At 43.0% G+C, this 19,412-nt stretch overlaps 2 protein-coding genes across 4 annotated transcripts in view; both read right to left on the minus strand.

The window, feature by feature from the left end:
* abca4a (ATP-binding cassette, sub-family A (ABC1), member 4a) overlaps nt 1-10,767 on the minus strand; it is a 38,104-nt gene extending 27,337 nt beyond the window's left edge. Inside the window, exons 1-6 of the mRNA XM_069667215.1 lie at nt 10,702-10,767; nt 9,839-9,932; nt 9,607-9,748; nt 9,294-9,433; nt 4,320-4,447; nt 2,343-2,540 (exon numbers count right to left, since the gene is read on the minus strand). Coding sequence (XP_069523316.1) covers nt 2,343-2,540; nt 4,320-4,447; nt 9,294-9,433; nt 9,607-9,748; nt 9,839-9,932; nt 10,702-10,767 — 768 coding nt within the window. The remainder of the gene's footprint in view (nt 1-2,342; nt 2,541-4,319; nt 4,448-9,293; nt 9,434-9,606; nt 9,749-9,838; nt 9,933-10,701) is intronic.
* Nucleotides 10,768-12,842: 2,075 nt separating this feature from the next.
* The window catches only part of arhgap29a (Rho GTPase activating protein 29a), a 39,844-nt gene continuing 33,274 nt past the window's right edge, over nt 12,843-19,412 (minus strand). For 2 of the 3 annotated variants that reach the window (XM_069667216.1, XM_069667218.1), the window contains 6 exons: nt 18,797-18,985; nt 18,141-18,278; nt 16,681-16,916; nt 15,974-16,289; nt 15,748-15,856; nt 12,843-14,742 (listed from right to left, as the gene is read on the minus strand). In XM_069667216.1, the coding sequence (XP_069523317.1) occupies nt 13,760-14,742; nt 15,748-15,856; nt 15,974-16,289; nt 16,681-16,916; nt 18,141-18,278; nt 18,797-18,985 (1,971 nt within the window). In that variant the 3' untranslated portion in view covers nt 12,843-13,759. The remainder of the gene's footprint in view (nt 14,743-15,747; nt 15,857-15,973; nt 16,290-16,680; nt 16,917-18,140; nt 18,279-18,796; nt 18,986-19,412) is intronic. The other variant, XM_069667217.1, reaches the window with a different exon arrangement.

A 19,412-nucleotide genomic window follows, 5' to 3' on the forward strand; every position in this document is an offset into this window, starting at 1 on the left:
AGCATATCCTTTATATCTGCTGGTGCTGCTGTCTCTTGAGGATCTGCTGGTTTACAGAGATCCTCCAGCCAGTTCACACACAATAGACTAAAGGAAGCAGCACGAGGCCAAGACACAGAGCTGCCAGAGAAGACATCCTTCCCCTTCACATATTCAGAGAGCAGAGAGCACACAGAGAGACTTCTAGAGGACAAAACCCCCAAACCTCCAAACCAGTAGAGGATATCTTTTCTGACCGCACAGAGAATCACATCTGATCCTAGTAGTAACATTATCAGGTAGTAATATTCTAACCTGAGCTGTAATAAAAGAAAGCTCAGTGCCGACATTTAAACCAAGCTTAGACTGTAAAACACAGTAAATGATGGTGAAAAGCAGTTAGCTTAGCTGCTTTAGCACAATCAGAGACAGACGGACAACCAAACACTCAACTCAGTCTCATCTGACTGAGCCTGGATGAGCAGGAGGACGGGCGCTGCCATTGTTGCAGTGTGTTTACTCTTAGTGCCCTGTGATCTCTCTGCACTAAGCTAATTACAGACAGAGGAAAAGTCAGCTCAGCTAACACGTACGAGTGTTTCACAGTCGTCTGTCTCCCGCTAACCCCTGAAGCATGTCGACAGAGCTGCAGCAAGCTTTTTAAAGACTTCGCTATTTTTGGAGGGAACATATTTATAAGTACAGTAACATATGTGCTTTGGATGATGAAGTATCAGCAGTTTATTTACTTTAAATCACTCTTACATTCCCCTGAGAAACATCAGTCCCACCCTGTGAGTCAGACTCTTATAAAAATATAACATCTGCTCATCTGTTGCTCCTGGCTTCAAACCTGCTGAGTGACAGGCCTGTGTGAACTAGTCAGGTTTTGATCCAGATGTGATTTAGTACAAACTGTTGGTATCAGGTCAGACAAAGGCTGCAAACAGGAGAGTGCAGTAAAATACATGTAGAGCATTTAATATCATATCAGCCTTAATAGGCTACCTGACAAACGTGCCATTTTCAAATTCCAATAAAACTAACACAAACAATAACATCTCTGAACTAATGAACTTGTAAAGTAGACGTATACACTTAAATACATCTTAAATATCTTGTCATACATCCTGCCAAATACTCTCCAGCCCCATGCCAGCTTAACCTAAAGACCTTGAGCCAGCTGTTGGCTCAGCCTTCTGTGAACTGCCACTGAACTTCATTGTAAATAAGCGAATTAACTTGGCAAAATCCCAAACAGCTCGATACTGTCCTCTAAGGACGCACAAACTCCATGATTCAGTCTGCCAAACTATCATCATGTAATATGATGTTTCTATAAGTTTCATACAGTCAGACCACAAATGGACGGCCTAAAGAAGTCTTACTGCCACTGATGACAGCGACAGGAAGTGTGTAAATGTGGAGCATTTAATAAAGCCAGAATAGAGAATTTGTTTTTCTTTTACACTAAATGACTAATAGGGTGCACAAAAAAGTGCTCCAGTCGATTGCTTCAGCCGACTAATGGCTGCAACATAATCCTTGATGGGTCAAAGGTCGTCCACTAAAAGTTCTTGTTGTTTCCACTGACAGGCTCAGATTGTTATTCTAAGTGTGTGACAACATGACAGAAAGGATCCCTACAGAGATAGACCTTTTTGTTACAGAGGAAGATGATTGTTTTAACCACAGACAGGCGTTACATCGCTCTCTGCACACACACCAGACTCCATTCAGAAAAACACTGATTTTACCTGACAGAACACAGGAGCTGCTGATCTACTGCTGCCTCAATCGGTTAGTTTGTTTGGGCTGATGTGTGTTACATAAATACTGTGTTGGACTTCCAACTAACCATTTGAAGCATCAAAGTCAAACAAAACCACAAACTAACTTAGTAATCAAGGCATTAAACTCCAAAGTTCTGCATTGTTAAATTTCTGTTTTCTTTAATGGAGTCTGGTGGCTTTAAAGAGAGACAAAACAATCATCTTCCTCTGTAACAAAAAGGTCTATCTCTGTAGGGATCCTTTCTGTCATGTTGTCACACACTTAGAATAACAATCTGAGCCTTTGATTGGGTGGATTTCCCTCATAGATTACATTGCAGACATTATAGCCAATTTCGGGGCTGCCGGTTGAAGCAATCTCCTGCAGCAACTCCAAAACTTGGCAGTAAGTTTTAGCAATGAGCCTCGGCACATTTCCACGATCTACAGGGGGTAACTATTGAGGGTTTTATTTAGCTAAGATAGTCGCTATGTTTACCTTTGTTGTTATTTATACCGTCGATAAGAACAGCTTTTTAATCCTATAATACTAACATCCGTATCAGCCCTCTTAATCCCAGCCACACTGACCAGCCGGAAGAGCTTGAAGAAGTCGACATTGGCGTAGAACTTGTCCTCGATGACTTGCAGTCGCTGTGCGGGGAGGATGCACATGGCGTTTCGAACAGCGTAGAGTCCTCGGCGGCTGGGGAAGATGAGGAACCGCTCCAGCAGGGTCAGGCTGCACGCGACATCCTTTAGATGAAAGTCTGGGACCCCAAAGGCAAACTGGAGAAGAGAAAGTGAAGGTGGGTCAGGATGGTTTCAAACAAGCACTTCAGATATATACTTATCCCAGCTTACACAGTGCAGGAACAGGCGTTTCGGGCATGAAGAGGCAATGAAATGGCGGACTGCACTTTGATAGCGGCCATCATTCAATCAATCGCATTAGGTCACATCCTACTCTTGAAGATGTCTAATCTCATGCACACTCACACACACTCTCACACGTTAGTGGCACAGCCTTCAGGTGTAATCAATGTCTTCCTCAAAGTCACTTTGACCTGCGGACTGAAGGAGCCGCGAACCGGACTGACCTTCTTTCTGCACAGCCACAGTGTGCAGGAGCCTCAACTTAATATGTTAGTCTTTATAGTCTAACTCGACTGAATGCAAACGCGTGTGAACCATTGTTCTCTGACATGCATCAATGCAACCTGTACATAAAGGTTATACAGGGCCGTCTGCAGCTGGGAGAAATGATGAAGCTTTCATCTTTGCTTTAACAAACGTCCTACTGATACTGCTGACTGCCCAACACCAGCACCACCAGTGTGGACTGAAAAAACAATCATTTTTATCACACTAGTATCCATCCATCCATTAGCTATACCACTTATCTGTTGTTATTGGGCGAGAGGTGGGGTTACACCTGGACAGGTCACCTGTCAATCACAGGGCTGACACGCAGAGACAGACAAGCTTTCACGCTCACACCCACACCTACAGACAATTTAGAGTCACCAATGAACCTAACGAGCATTACTTTGGTCTGTGGGAGGAAGCCACAGGAAGGCCCACTACGTCTGAACCGGGACTCGAACCACGAGGTGACAGCGCTAACCACTGCACCACACTATTACCTTGATCATTAACATAAAAAAGCTTTGTACTTCGTCTGCATGTTTATAAGGATCCGATATCACCACTTAAAATATTGCACAACTTTGCAAGTTGTAACGACTATAAGACGAGCACCGTGTATATTTAGGAACGGCTCTTTCACAGTTGATGACTCATTTGTTCTTTACATGAAGACAGGATTCCCACCCCCAGGGGCAACATCCAACCACACCGTTACAGGGCCTGAAGTATACCTGCCTGCTGGTTTCACACACAGGTGATATTAGTGATTCAACGAACGATCGAAACTGCAGGAGCAGGAGAGGCGTGTCTGGATAAACCGTGTGTTTGTCTGTGTGGAGATTGCCACAGGGAGATTTCATCCAGCTGTTTGTCAGCCATACACACAGCAGCATCCGATGTATCCAACATACCTGAAGTCACCTCATCACACATGAAACATGTTCCCAGAGACACAACAGAGAGACAAGTCTTCACCTGTTGAACACTCGCTGCTCCTAACAAAGACGTGTTGTTCACATCTGTAGAGGTGTGTAAGATCCTTTGTTCATGACGAGCAGGTGATAACAGTTCCTCTCTGCTCTGTTTGAGTCTCTGACACTAAAAATGTATTTTAATGTATTTTACTGATCAGTCACATTTTTAACTCTATTATTAGTTTATGAGCTGAGTTTTATCTTCCAATATTAATGTACTCCAATTATACTTTTATACTCCTCATTGAAAAGCACTGACGCTGCATTATTTTATACGAGTGTCGCTACACAAATATGTAGATTATCATAATAATCATTCGTATTTTTCAGTAATGTCTCAGAAATGATGATGAAAAGCTACACAGTCTCTCCTTTGATATTAACCCCCATCATGTGTGTGTGTGTGTGTGTGTGTGTGTGTGTGTGTGTGTGTGTGCTTGAGTACCTGTTCAGGCCTTATTTGGGCATGGATGAGCTGATTCACCACGGGGCCTGTCAGAGGAACGTCTCTCAGCAGGAACGACGTCAGCATCTCGTCGTCCTTCAGGATCGACTCCACCTTTATCCCCCGACCTGCAGAGACACAGGAGCAGCTCGATGTGAGAATTTACCCTCTGTGCTCCACAATAAAACTCTCTGTTGTCTTCAATTTGTGTTATTAGGCTTAAAAACTTTGTGCTGGAAACACACATTTAAAGTCGGCCGGTGCGTATTGGAAACACTGGAAGAATCAGGAGACGTATTGGCACACATTCAGGGCAAGCTGTGACAAATCCACGGCGTAACAACGACAGGAGCTGACGATGAATAAACACCTCATTGTCTCATTATTTCAACATGCCTGTCTGTGCATGAAGGAAGCTATTTCACTGCCAAGCAAAGTGCCGCTGTGGCTTACACCCAGGTTCTGCCCTACATTGACATGCCTGGCGATGAAGCTCGCATGCACACAATGTAAACTATGAAGAAACCATGAAGCAAAGAGTGCAGAAGAGAAGGGAGAAATATCGATGTGAGACGCCCAGATAATGTAAGAAATGCACATTTACATCCCTGATCGATAAAAACGGGGGATTAAAAGAAGCTCACGTCAGACAGACGAGTGAGGCAACATGAAACATGGTAAAATCCCGACCTCCTCATTGACGGTAACTTCTTGTTTTTGTGGCTGGTTACACAAACCTGTGAACTTCTAACTCTGATCACTGACACGTCCTCGGGGCTCTTCTTCAGAACAAATAAATACTTTGTCATGTCATTACTCGTCTGTGTTTTTAATGTGAATGTGCATGTTTGGCATCCAACCTCTGAAAAATAACGATATAATTGCATTGATTAATTGAATAGAATATTTTATGAGCATGGTCACTGAGTCCTGTTCCAGCCTGATCAACCACAATGCTCCATTCATGATCCATTAAGATGAGAAGGTAGAAAACAGCCTGTAGCTCGTTAGCTTAGCTTAGCACAGACTGGAAGCTAGTGATATTATGTTCCTAAACAATCCGATTTTTTCCAACTGTCTTTGTGACAAACACACAAAGTTCAGTCGTACTTGAAAGCCGCTCTTTTATTACCTGTGTCCAGATTTCAGTGCCTGGACGAAATCATTAACACACGTTTTGATTGGCAGATAGATACAGTGCATCAGAACAAATATAATAGAACATTTTTCATATTTTCACCCCACACTCCCCAAACCAGCTCTGATGACCAGACTACCTCCACCACATATTCCTCTTCTGCGCTTGCCTGGAATAAATCCACCCCCCCTTTAACTCCAGTCCAGTTAGTGGCTGCATGAACCTCTCAACTGTCTTGCCAAACACCAATAAGAAATGCAGCCTCCTTTTGTTTACATTCACTGATAGAAAGCTAAAAAATAAAGTAGACGTGGAGCTAATCTCAAAAAGAAAAATGACAATGGTGTGAAGGAACGGAGACGTGAGATCTGGAAGAAAAATATGCTTCGATTTTTATTTGGTTTCCTGTTTTTAATACTGAACTTCTGAGCTGCCGGGGGGCTTATTTGTTATCTATCAGCAAACCAAAGGCTGTTCCAGCTGCTTCTGGAGCCGAGTGCACCAGATGGGAGGACAGCTGGGTGTAACGTTACATCTGGCTTAGAGCTGAAAGTAGCGACGGTGTATCTTTTACTCCTAGGATGGAGCAGCCGTAAGTTTAGAAAGTCAGATTGGTGTCCGAGATAAAACAAACGCTAAACGTGATGATCACAAAACCTAAAAGAAAATCACAACGACAGAGCGTCTTTAAAACGAGAGAGTCATCCGTGATCAGACAGTGGGTTGGCAAACGAGTTCTGTTCGCTCTCAGCTACAGCATGACACGCGGCGCTGTCCACGCCCCGCAGGTGCTGATTGAGCTCAGATTTGATGCCAGTGGGGCCTTTCAAAGCAACGAGAGAGACATGATTAATGTTCATCGGTCAGCAGCATGCTTATCATTATTGATTACAGTTTTGTGTTTTTCATATCTTCTGTATAAGAAATGATGGGAGAAGTAAGAGAGTGGAGCCGTGTGTTGCTTGGCAACAGTCACCGCTTTGCGAGTGTTCACATGGACGCGCATCATGAGACCGGACGCAGCAACGACGAGTCAGTTAGGCTCGGTGCACTCGGTGTAAATCTGAATCATGAAGCCGGCCGTAGCTCAGTCAGACGTTATTATTTTACTCCCAGCTGGTGCACTCGGCTCCTGGTCTTTATGCTAAGCTAAGCTAACTACAGCGTCATATTTTAGGGACAAATATGAGAGTGTTGACCAATCTTGTCTAACTCTTAAATGAATATCCAATACCCAACCTGCCATCACCGTCCAGCAGGCCTGTCTTTTGGGCTGCGTTATCTGGGGCTTATACAACAAGTTCTACGCTAATGGACGGACGCATGCACACGCACACGCGCCCAAACACAGCCTGTTTGTAATCGAGGGCCTTGTACATGAAACGCACACCTCCACTTAAACCTTTCTGCTTAACACGACCCCTCATGATGAGTCCATTTCAACAGTTACATAACTCGGTTCTCAACATGATTCAGTTTTCTCCCCCGGGGGCTCATGGGAACTTTAGTGGAATGTGGATGTGTATCTGTTAGCTCTGCTGGTCCGTCGTGATTCTCCATGAGAGCGGCCGCTCAGAGAGACGCAGACGTAATCGCTCACAGGAATCTACTCAGCCTCGTTCCTCTCCCATCACAAAGGTTTGTTTAGCCAGCAGGGACACATGCTATATATACACCACACATGTTCCAGTAATGTATACGCTAACAGAGAGTAGTTTGCATGGTGTCCCCAGAGATGGGTTCAGTGTTTCTCAGCATGGATGGGAAACACGTGAATCGTTTTCCCACCAAATAAACAAGGAGCTGGAGGTGAAAGTAAGCAGATTACCTTACGGGCCGTCTTAAACCATGTCATGTAATCCTGTTACACTGTGTACAACACAGATGGACTGAAGGCAGAAGGAGTAAGAGGTGATTTATGCTCTGACGTGGTTTTTGACTGAACTCACAGATTCCAAGTTTTTGAAATGTTTGGTGCAAGAAAACATTTTTATGTTCCTCCAAAACACTGAGAATGAATGAAGGTGCTAAACACTGTCAGTGAACTAACCAGGTATAAACTTAAAACTAACACAGATTATTGAGCTGACTGAAGTGTGTTACAGACACAGGCAAAGAAAACAATGTACAGAGTCAATACAGCCAACGCTGGTACCAGACAAACATCAGGATGGAAATAAGACAAATAATGTCAAGTAACAATCTCAAACTTTTTCAAGTAAATAAATGTTAAGTCTCTGTCTCTCTCTGAATGAGGTAACACAATGACTGAGCCTATGGCCCACTGATGAAAGCCTTTGCATCTGCAGTATATAGTATTATTATGGGCTGGGTGTCTGTGGCGGCGCCCAGTTAGTGACGCGTTTTCCATCAGCCAGCAGTGGTTGGTCTGCCAGAGAGGGTAGGCGGAGCTAAGCGTCTGCTTTTCCGCTCTCTGCAAGTGTTGCGAGTAAACAGTAATCTACTATGGCTGAACAAACAAAGAAAAGATGGATGACTACAGATACAACTTCAACAAGAAGTGAAAATCCAAAGAAGAAGAAACAAACTCGACGCTCAGATGAAGCAAACAGTTTACAAACAAAAGCGAGGAAAATCAAGAGTAAGAACCATGACAAAGGGAGCCAGCCGGAGATGTCTGCTTAAATTGGGAAGAGTGTTTTCATTATTATCAACTATTGCCAGTGGGAGGCACTCTAGAGCACAAAAATTGAGAACGCGAGATCAACACAATTTCACCGGCTTATAGATGCTGATTGTGTCTTTTCCCATTACCAGTGAAGTATCCTCCTGTCGGTCTCTTTTCTGCTGCGTCACCGTCTGATGTCACAAACGCGCCGGAGACAGGGTTAGTAACCAGTGAAGATGTTACGGTGGTTAGGTCTTTATTGTATCTATTACTGTTTATTTGTAGATGAGATGACGAGGAGTCGCAGAAGTTACAGACGGAGTGTAACATCGCACCGGAAAGGGGGCGGAGATTAACGTGTCTACACAGGTTTTGTGTTCCCATCAGTGCCGATCGGAGCCGAGGTGATAATTACCCGGGTCTACTGCAGCATCATTTGACCCAGGTCTGAATGCCAATTGTAGGCTTTCCCACTCAGCAAAAAAGCCGGATGTTAGTTGGTGTTAGTGGGTTTTTTGACCAGAGGGAAAGCAACTTAAGAGGACCTGAGTGGTTGTGGTAGGGTGGAGGAAACTAAGAGGGAAGGACTGACTGACTCTGCAAAAAGGGAGTTAAAAGTTACAGTGGTCATTTGATCCGTGATAAAAGCACAAATCACTTTGTCAGGGTCTCGGAACGATAAGCAATGTTTGACTTAAGCTGAGGCTCACAGACTCTCATCACAGAATTGATCTGTTAATCAATCTTAAATGTAAAATCACAAATCATCCCAAGGTGTTTATGCATGTGGTTGGATGAATGTGGGAGAGCTGAAGGTCGGTGGGTTTAGGGGCCCAAACAGAGCCCTCATTTAGCTTCAGAAAGTCTAGCAATATCCAGTCTTTGATATCCTGGAAGCAATCAAACAGCTGGTCTTTAGATGGAGTGGTTATATGTAGTGATGTAGCTGGGTATCATCTGCAAAACAAATGAATGAGGAGCTGTGCTTGCTAATGAGGGGACCAAGTGGGAGCATTTATAGAGAGAAGAGAAGAGGCTCCAAAAAAGAGCCCTGAGGAACCCCACAGGTAAGCAGGTCGACTGAGGAAAAAGTGTATCTAAACCACTGACCTCTGTTCCAACTAACCGCTGACCTGACTGACCTCGGCTCTGCCTCTAGAGAAAATGATGTTTGATCAGTGTGTTGATGAACAAGTGGAGCACTGACCATAGAAACGTTCCGGATGTGTGCGCAGTGAGTCCATGTAGTTACTGATGGTGTTTATTTCATTCCAGTGGTGACCCAGCTGCAGAAAGTGTGGGTCGCTAAACAGAAGCTCCTGAGCATCCGAGTAGAACTGAGCCAGTCTGAGGGAGTAAAAGAAATCACACATATCACCAGCAAATACATATTAAATATGTTAAAATAATATGTTCTCTCTGACTCGATTACATAATGTTCTGCTCTTTCATCTCAGATCAAATGTTTCATCTTTGGATAACAATGACCTCCCTCTGCCAGCTCATCAAGTGATGCTTACATGGAGTTGTTGTAGTTGGACACCAGGCCAGGTGATTCACCACGGGTGGGGTACTGAAAACAGGGGTTGTTGGCGTTACAGAAGATGCCCTGGATCCATGGAAGGATCCCCGCAGAGGGCATGGCCTTGTTGGGGAAGTGGCCTGAGGTAGAGGAATATTTATGAGCAAGGACCACACAGGATATTTCTCTGTCTGTGGATATAAATGTTCTTATATGGTAAGCTTCCTTACATTCATGTTGACGGTAGAGTGGATTCACTCTTCTCAGCCACACTAGTCCCATGAAGAGCATCACAGGCCACATGATCTCCGTGAAGAAACGCACCTGGTTCGAGGTCACAACAAAAACTTTGTAGACACAACATACATATCCCAGCATGTTCGCCAAGAATTTTCATAAAGCTTGGTGTTCGGGTGAATCATGGACCAAGAAAGAGCCCACTAAACTCTGGACTGGATGAGTCACAGACAAGGTTTTTTACCAGTTCCAGATCCTAATAAAAAAAATAGCCATTAATGTAACAACCATTTACTGATGTTATGTCATTTGATATTTGTACCTTTTTACATAATAATCACTGTTTTCTGCTTTTCACAAATGTGTGTGAAGCATGTGAATTATTTCAAATTTATAAGTACTTAATAAAAACACCGCTGAGAGTAGGAGGACTAAACTATTTATGGACATCTGCACTCAGCACCCTTTAAGTTCTAACTGTTGTTGCAATGAGTGAATCATTCACAAATTTTTGGTTAATTTCAAAGATGCAAAAAAGTTGACATCCAGTCAATGCATATACGTAAGCCTTTTTGGAATTTACAGTAAGCCAAAAACAATAAAACATCAAACTTGTCAGTTTCCAATTTGAGCCCCAATAAGGCATTAAAAGATGATAGTTAACTACATCATTAAGTGTCTTAGAATTTGTCTTTTTTATTATAGAGCTTAACAACATGAACATATTACAATTGATGACAGTAAACAAGTCAGTATCGCCTGCAAAGAATGGCGCTAAACAGTAACAGCACTGTAGCTAACGGTAACCCTCACAGGGATGAGTGTAGTGTGCTATGTTTGGATGAGAGGATTTTACCCTCTGCCTCCTTCGGACGGTCCAGTTCTTCCACAACAGGAGTTTGACCTGCCTTCCTGCCCCCATGACTCCTCCTTTTCGCCCCCGCAGGGGCTGGCACCAGCCGACAGACCTGCGCCCAAACAGTCCACAAAGCTTTCATGAGATAAATCACGCTACATCATTTTTTACAACAATACATTTAAGACGTGAGATACTTCGTACCTAGACAGCTACAGCTTGTAGGTTAAGTCTTCAATAAGAGGTGTCCATTCATTCATTAAGCAAGTATGTGAATGCTAGCATTAGCCCTGTAACGAGCTTACTGGGCTCAGGACACTTCACACAGTCAGCATAATTACAGACTTTCCTACGGTCTAAACTTCCTCTCAGTTCTATCGTTGTTAACGTCACAAGCTAAAACAAAAAGTATCACTCAGTCCCAGTTCATACGTAACAAAATATACTGTGATACAGGTCAGTTACAACTATTGTGCTGCTTTATAGCTACCACATTAATTACAGATACTTGGACTAGATTTCAGTGCATGTCTATCGTACAGCGACACGTCCCTTACCTCAGAGGAACACTTGCAGTGCAGATTGATGTCCAGTAAATGAAGCATAACACCACATATTCCCCCGACACCCTTGTTGTCGCAAACACAGCTCGGATCCAGACCTTGTGAATAGTTAAGCAGATTGCTTTAATCTCCTTTCTCACTTGTGGGAGACTGCCAGCACTCTGATCCATTTGTAGAGCTATACATGACCTAACCCCCCGGCCTGGGTTACACCACATAATCCTAACTCTGTTATAATCTACCACTGGTAAAGAACAAATGTGCAGATTCTAGTTACATAAATTGTCACGGTGTATCATGCTGTTCGGTAATAGATCCATTTACTGCACAACATGGACAAAGCTTTTTTTGCTAACATTGCAGAAATTGTCTTCATTGGAATAATTATTCTCGATAACTTTTCAGTCAATTTTTTTTAATATAATTTAGGATGTTAGCGAATAAAAAGTAAACTGTTTTGGAATTGCTCCAGTAGATAGCTTCAGCTGGCAGCCACGAATTGGGCTGTTACGGCTGCAAGGTAATCCCTGGGGAAAAATCCACTCGATTAAAGTGCGTCCACTAAAAGTTCTTGTTGTTTCCACTGACAGGCTCAGATTGTTCTTCTAAGTGTGTGACAACATGACAGAAAGGATCCCTACAGAGATAGACCTTTTTGTTACAGAGGAAGATGATTGTTTTAACCACAAAGACGTTTCATCGCTCTCTGCAAACACACCAGACTCCATTGATAAAACCAGTAATTTTACCTCACAGAAAACTAAAGCTGCTGGTCAATTGATGCCTTGATCAGTTTGTTTGTTTGTGTTGTTGTGTGATTCTAGTGTTTTAGATGTTCTTTCTGGCTCACACAGTATTTGTGTAAAGCACAGTAACACACACAAACTGACTGATCAAGGCATCAGTTGACCAGCAACTACTGCGCCCTGTAAGGTTAAATTACCACTTTTGTCAGTGGAGTCTGGTGGCTTGGAAGAGAGCGTTGTAACAGACATTTCTGGTTTTAAAAAAAGGATCTTTAAAGCCACCAGACTCCATTTACAAAAACAGTAATTTTACCTCACAGAATATGGGAGTTGCTGGTGTACTTCTGTAGGTTTCCCTCTGTTTTCGTGTTACAAAAGTTTTGTTTTGATCAGCTAATAACATTTTAAAACACCAAAGCCTCACAACATCTCCAACAAGCTCACAGGTCGAGGCAGCAGTAGATTAACAAATCCTGTGTTCTGTGAAGTAAAATCAGTGTTTTTATGAATGGAGTCTGGTGTGTGTGCAGAGAGCGATGTAACGTCTGTGTGTGGTTAAAACAATCATCTTCCTCTGTAACAAAAAGGTCTATCTCTGTAGGGATCCTTTCTGTCATGTTGTCACACACTTAGAATAACAATCTGAGCCTGTCAGTGGAAACAACAACAACTTTTAGTGGACATACTTTGATAAGTGCAGCCATAACAGGCGGTTTTGAAGCTGCAGTCTGAAGCAATCTCTTGGAGCAAGTCGAAGTTAGTACATAAAGTTAGTATATAAAAAATAAAGGATTTAAAAATGCTGGAGTCATAGAAAGAACAGACCATCGTGGAAGTTGTCAGATATATTTTAATAAGTTACAAAAGGGTGTTTGTTCTCATGTACCTGTTTTTTACATTGAACTTTTCAACATTCTGTCAACCTTGTACATTACTATGAAAAAACAGATCTCATTTAAATACATGATGCACTTCCAATTACTTACATAGAACCTGTAAGGTTTAGGTTATTGGTAAAACTGCTTGAGTTTAAAAAAGACAGCTTTGGCTATAAGGAAATGTAAATCTTAAAGTAAGAAAGATAAAGCCGTTTTACAATCCAGTGGCATCTAAAAGCTTTCAGTGAGTCGACAAGAGTTCAACAGTATAAAAACAAGTGGATGCACAGTTTACCCTTTGCAACTGCTGCTTGATAACAAATGTCAATACAGATACCCAGTTCAGCTTGTAACAAGGGTCATTATATTGCTTTATACACAAGTATTAACAAAATGATTAATTAGCCTACATGTAACAGTTCAGACTCAGAAAGGTTTGTGTGACAGTGTTCAGGTCGGGTTAGTGCACCAGACTTGTTCTCAGTGTTGTGGCTACGTGCACGTCTGTAACAATTCAAACATAGTTTTTTTTGGTTTATAAACAAACATAGATAATGAGCCTGTGACAACTCTGTACAAATGTTCAAATAAAAATGTAATTGCACAGTTTTAAAAAAGAATTATAAATATTCTGACCAGGCGTCAGAGTGAACTGAGCAGGTGATTGATACATGAAATATTGGTGAATCATGTTGTTAAAAATATACAGCGTTTTAAGTGCATCTCGTTTCTTTTCGAGGACCAAAATGTACATTTCATCGTCCACAGTGTCCACAATCAGAACATCCGGATATCGTCTCTGCAGAGTCCACGCAGATGTTTCTTCTTCTTTGCACACGTTTGATCATCGTCTTTTAGATCTCTCAGATGATCACACAAAATGAGCCTCTCTGTGTTCCACCTCCTGGAGCCGTCTGGGCCTCAGTCTCTGGTACACTGGTTTGTTCTGGTTTTGGCCCAGTTCCTCCGGACTGGAGCTGGGAGACTGAGACATGGCCGCCTGCTCGGCCTCATCCTCGAGAGGCTCATCTACAGACACCTCAATCTCAAGCCCCAACTCCTCCTCATCATCATCATCCTCCTCCTCCTCCTCCTCATCTTCTTCCTCCTCTTCCTCCTCCTCCTCCTCCTCCTCGGCACTGTTAGCTAATGCAAAGTTCTGCAGCGCTTTAGCTTTGCTCCCTGGCGGGGGCTTGTAGAAGGTCCCTGGGGGAGGCTGGAGAGTTCTGGGAGCCCTGAAAGCTGTAACGACCGGGTTGTACTTGGTCACATTGTCCTCCCGTCTTAAAGTCCTGTTGGGTCGTACAGCGACGGTGAAAGGCCTGTTGGGGTAGATGTTGCTGACTGCGCTCCCGGTCATTGCAAGAGAGAAGGGTGATGAGGACAACGGGACAGAAGCTGATAAGCTGCTGGCCTCCGTTGCTGCACTCTCTGCAGGTGAACCAGTCACAATTCTTACGTTCCTCGACGCAGCTTCGTGCTTGTACTGTTTGTCCCAAGTTCTGCGCAACGTCTGCGTGTCAATAAACGTACTCCGGTAATGTGTGCCCGCTCGGGATTTTGTATTCTCAGTTTCGTCCACCTCTTCGATGGACTGGTCGCAGCTGGCTTGCCTCCTGTCCTCTTGTTCGGTGCTGTTCCAGGTGTTGTTCTCGTCCACTCGCCCTCTATTGAGAATCTGTTCGGCCGGCAAGCTCGCCGGCCGTGAGGAGAGCTTTGTGCGAGGGTGTCGAAGCTGGACCCTGGTGACGATGTTGTGCTGATAACGACGGACGCTCACTTCACCGGGTTTCTCGACCTCGGGGACGCCTGAGGACAAAACTCCATTGAAGGTCCCTGAATCCACTTCATCTGCTTTAAATACAGAGAAGAACAGCAGGTTAGACATGGTTATATCAGGCAGAATGATAGGCAGCAGTGGAGCCAATATAACAACGACAACCTCAGATATCTTTTACCCAGCACTGATCGATCATACGGCCTGTCAGTCTGCAGCTTTTAGCTTGAACATCAGACTTTTATACATTTCCGACCAACTTCCTTCTCATGGTGCTCATCACATCACTGAAACTTTTAAACTCTTTGTGATAAGTTTGATCATTGAAGCAGATCAAGGTTTAATTTAGCTAATGAGCTATTGTTAGCAAAAGCTCAGCTTACAGCTGTAAAAGTGCCGCAGAAGAGCGTCAGAGAAACAGATTTATGCAGTGTTTAACCTGATGTAATGAGCATGTCAGTTTGTTGTGTGAAGGAGCGGACCTCTGTAGATAATTTGGCTGTGAGTAGAAACATTGTGATTGACGGGCAGCCACAGAATAAGAAACCAAACACGCAGCTCAGCTCGCAGCCCTTTCTTAACATGAGACTTCTGTTTTCAGCATTTTGCTTTCGATGTTCTGAGTCTGTTTGTTTTGGAGTTGAGGAGACCTCTGCACATAATACGTCTACAGCTGGAAACCTCATGAGCGATGAACACTGAAGGGATCCTGATCTAAGCACAGAGCTGATGTTAGCAGCAGCTCGGCTCGCAGCCTCTCCTGACGTCCTGTGTCAGCTAAAGACCGTCTATGAAACACTCAACTTTCAACTGCTTTATTCAATGTTTTTTACTGGCTTAAATCATCATTAAATAAATCAATTAATAAACGATATTCTTAAGTTTAACAAATGACCTGATTGGTTTCCTCAGGCCTCTGTCATTATCAGGATTCTCTCTCTTTAAACCGGCACTTTAGATCGATGTTTAAAATCATGCCGATCATAGTTCGATCACACCGCCTGGCTCTTAAAACTTGTACATTTATAAACATCGAGTATTAATTCCTTCTTTTGGTTTACCAGCTTTGTAACAATACTGACCAGGTTCAAAGTCTCTCCCATCGAGGCTCGGCATCGTCTCCTGAACCTCAGCCAGCAAGTGTGAAGAAGGAATGATGGAGGAGTGCCTCTTATACACCTTAGAGCTCTGCTGCAAACGTGAGACAGACAAGGATCTCCTTTAAAATGTGCTTCAAATGATATTAATGTTACACTTTCATGCCAGGACAATAAAAACTATCTCATATTAGCATTAAAAAATAATTACCTCCTTAATGTCTCCCAGCGACTTGGAGTGCCGGCTCAGCTGCTGCTCCTTCTCCTGCTGGGTGAGGCGGGTGTCAGGGCGCGGTGTGGCGTCGATCTCTGAGGGTGAGGAGGGGCTCAGGGGGCTGAGGGGGGCGTCGAAGACCATCGTGTAGTGTCTGATCAGGAGCTCGATGATGAGGGCCTGAAACGGGTAATCCACCAGAGAGGAGAGAGAGACCTCAGCGTCCGTCTGCCTCGGTTTGATCAGCGTTGGGCCGAAGATGATCCCCAGGTTGCTCGCTGTCATTTTGTTCTCCTCTGATTGCTCTGTCACCCTGCAGAGACGAAGAGTCATTGATTATCAATCTTTTAAAAATCTTGACCAAATAAAAGCATTCTTAGAAATTATTTTTAGCTCCTCCTCCTCCTTCAAAAAGCCCTGCTAGCTCTCTTGTTAGCTATCTGCTTTTAAAAACGCTGTGATCATCCTGCTGCTGGTTTATTGGAGGTTCACAGTAACAGCTGAAGGAAAATATGGGATTCAGCTTCGGTCAATTAGACTGCAAAGCTATGGATCTAACCTGTCGATATCAGGGAAGAAGGCTTAATCAATAAATAAAGATCTTATCTCTTCACTTTAGCCGTCAGCTAACATAAAACCATGCATTGCACTGTTCTGTAAAGTGTATAAATGTTCAGTATAAATGTGTTTAACTCATCATGTACCTGTGCAGATGCTCTATGAGGAACTGCAGTGTCTTATAATGAGCCGGCGGCAGCTGCCTCAGCAGGTCCTTGATCTTGAAGAGGACCCGGTTCAGATCCACGCTGACCTGGGCCGGGGTCACTGCGATGGGACTGAGCCGCAGCGCCTCCAGCTCCTCCACAATGATACTCTGGCTCTCCTTGGCCAAACCGATGAAGTCGTTGTAGTAGCGGAAGAGGATGAGCGGCTCTGGAAGCTAATGAGGAAAGAGTGAGGGGGGAAAAAGTAGCAGACAAATAAATGAAACAAGGAAGTGAATAATAAACAGAGGCAGCTGAAATATGTGAGTAAATAAACAAGTGGGACAGAATTAGAAAAGAGATAAACTATTACGGGACGAGAGGTGGGGGGGCTACGTGCCAAAATAAACAGAGACAAATAAATACTGCAGTGGCTTTGTTCTGTAGAGCAACGAGATTAACTATCGAACTTCCTTATTTAGATGACCTTCTTTGCAGATGTAAGTAAATGTATAATAACTCTATACTGATTATGTAAAAGAGTACGTCAGGCATCTTTAGACCTGGGCCCTATAGTTTTATATTTTAAGATCTAAATGAAACATGTACAGACAGTAGTTTTGGACAGTAGATTGCTATAGTTTGTGTTAAACATGAAAGATCCCAAAAAATGTTCATGTAACACATACATGTGTTCTGTAAACTAAAATCATTGTATTTATCAATGGAGTCTGGTATGTCCACTTAAAGTGTGAGATTTCGTTCTGACAACATTACAGACAGAGTTCCTACAAATAAAGACATTTCTGTTAAAAAGTAAAATGCTTTTTTGAACCCAAAAACAGACGTTACATCGCTCTCTTCAAAGCCACCAGACTCTATTAACAAAGTCAGTAATTTTACTCTGCTAAACAAGGGAGTTGCTGGTCCACTGCCGCCTCTTTGGATTTGTATTTTTATGTGTTACTGTGTGTTAAAGTCACATTGGGGTGGATCTGAACTGACAGTTTTAAACCCCAAAGTCACAAAATAACACAAATAAACTAATCGATACAGGCAGCAGTAGAGCAGCAGCTCCTGTGTCCTGTGAGGTTAAATCAGTGTTTTTATGAATGGAGTCTGGTGTGTTTGCAGAGAGCGATGTAACGTCTGTGTGTGGTTAAAACAATCATCTTCCTCTGTAACAAAAAGGTCTATCTCTGTAGGGATCCTTTCTGTCATGTTGTCACACACTTAGAATAACAATCTGAGCCTGTCAGTGGAAACAACAAGAACTTTTAGTGGATGACCTTTGACCCATCAAGGATTATGTTGCAGCCATTACAGCCTGTTTCACTGCTGCCGACCAAAGCAATCTAAAGGAGCAATTCCAAGACTTTTTGTATGTTAGTTATTTATTCCCCGACATATTTTTAAAAAAACAGGGCAAGATTCCTCTGTTAGAATAAGCTGGTGTTTACCTGTCTCAGGTAGAGTTTGAGCACGTTGCTGATGTCGTGGGGATACAGCTCTGAGAGCTCCACCAGATGCTTTCCATTCTCAAACGCCTGGCACAACTTCTCCACCCGGGACTTGGCACCATTCACGCGGTAGATACCCTTCACAGCACAAAAACAAAATGCATTCAACGCAGGAAAACTAGATGCATATTTCAGGATCACCATGGAAAACTGGGAAATCACAGCTGCACAATATGAACATGCAGATCAACACATTAATATGCATGCAAACTGTTAGTTCAAGAATGTTTAATAAGTGAAAGAATGACACAAAACTAACATGAACTGAGGATTAATTATATCTTTATAACAGAACTTTTTCTTTTCAGTTATAACAGGAACCGTATGAGTATAACACTGAAGCAGGCCCCGCCCAATCGAGCCCAGATCTGTTTCTATTTTGAATTCTGTTCAAGTGTAGCTCCTAATGCTACACATTTTGAGCAATCATGATGATTGAAATTTGTTAGAAACATTGTGTGACAAAGCCAGAAAGTTACTTTACAGATTTCTGATATTTTGTTGTCTGTCTTTAGTCCACCCTTAAAGTTTGTGTTGAATTTGCTCCAACAAAGTACAGCTGTGATTATTTTATCCCTCATATTTGACTGAAGTACCTTTATATTGAGCGCTCTGTTCTCTATTTCTGATGTACACTTCCGGATGATGAAGGGGATGCCGTCCTGGCTGTTCTTAGCCGCCTGAGTGAAGTCGATCCCGAAGAGGTGAAGCCTCCCCTGGAGCTTCTTGTGGCCGCACTGGATGGCCAGAGTCTCCAGACACTTCTTATGGCACGCTAAGGAACACTGTAAGGAGAGAGACAGAGGTTAACCTTATTAACAGACAGCTGAGAGGCGGAGATGAAAACAAAAGACAAGAAAGGAAACTGTTAACAGAAATACACCTGGAGGAGGATGAAGTTTAATTCTGGTTCCTTTTGTTCAGAACTTCCACAAACACACTTTGTGTTCTGTAAAAGCAGCTTATGAGACAGTGTATCCCATTGAAATCCTTTCATTGAGGCTGTTTGTTGAGGGGCTCCTCCTGCTAAAGGCAAACCATTCATTCAAACTGCTTTTTACAGCTTTGGCACCAAATCATGCAGTGAAAAGTAGTTTGTTTGTGAACAGCTCCTTGATTTAAAACCACAAAGTCTTAATGTGTGGTAACCTCTTGAACCAAACCCACAGAATGATTGCGATACACAGCGGAGCTGCGTTCTCATGTTTTGTC

The sequence above is a fragment of the Semicossyphus pulcher genome, unplaced genomic scaffold (genome assembly GCF_022749685.1).
Source record: "Semicossyphus pulcher isolate SPU_LCO1_2020_fin unplaced genomic scaffold, fSemPul1.0.p SCAF_18, whole genome shotgun sequence".
NCBI classification, from domain to species: Eukaryota; Metazoa; Chordata; class Actinopteri; order Labriformes; family Labridae; genus Semicossyphus; species Semicossyphus pulcher.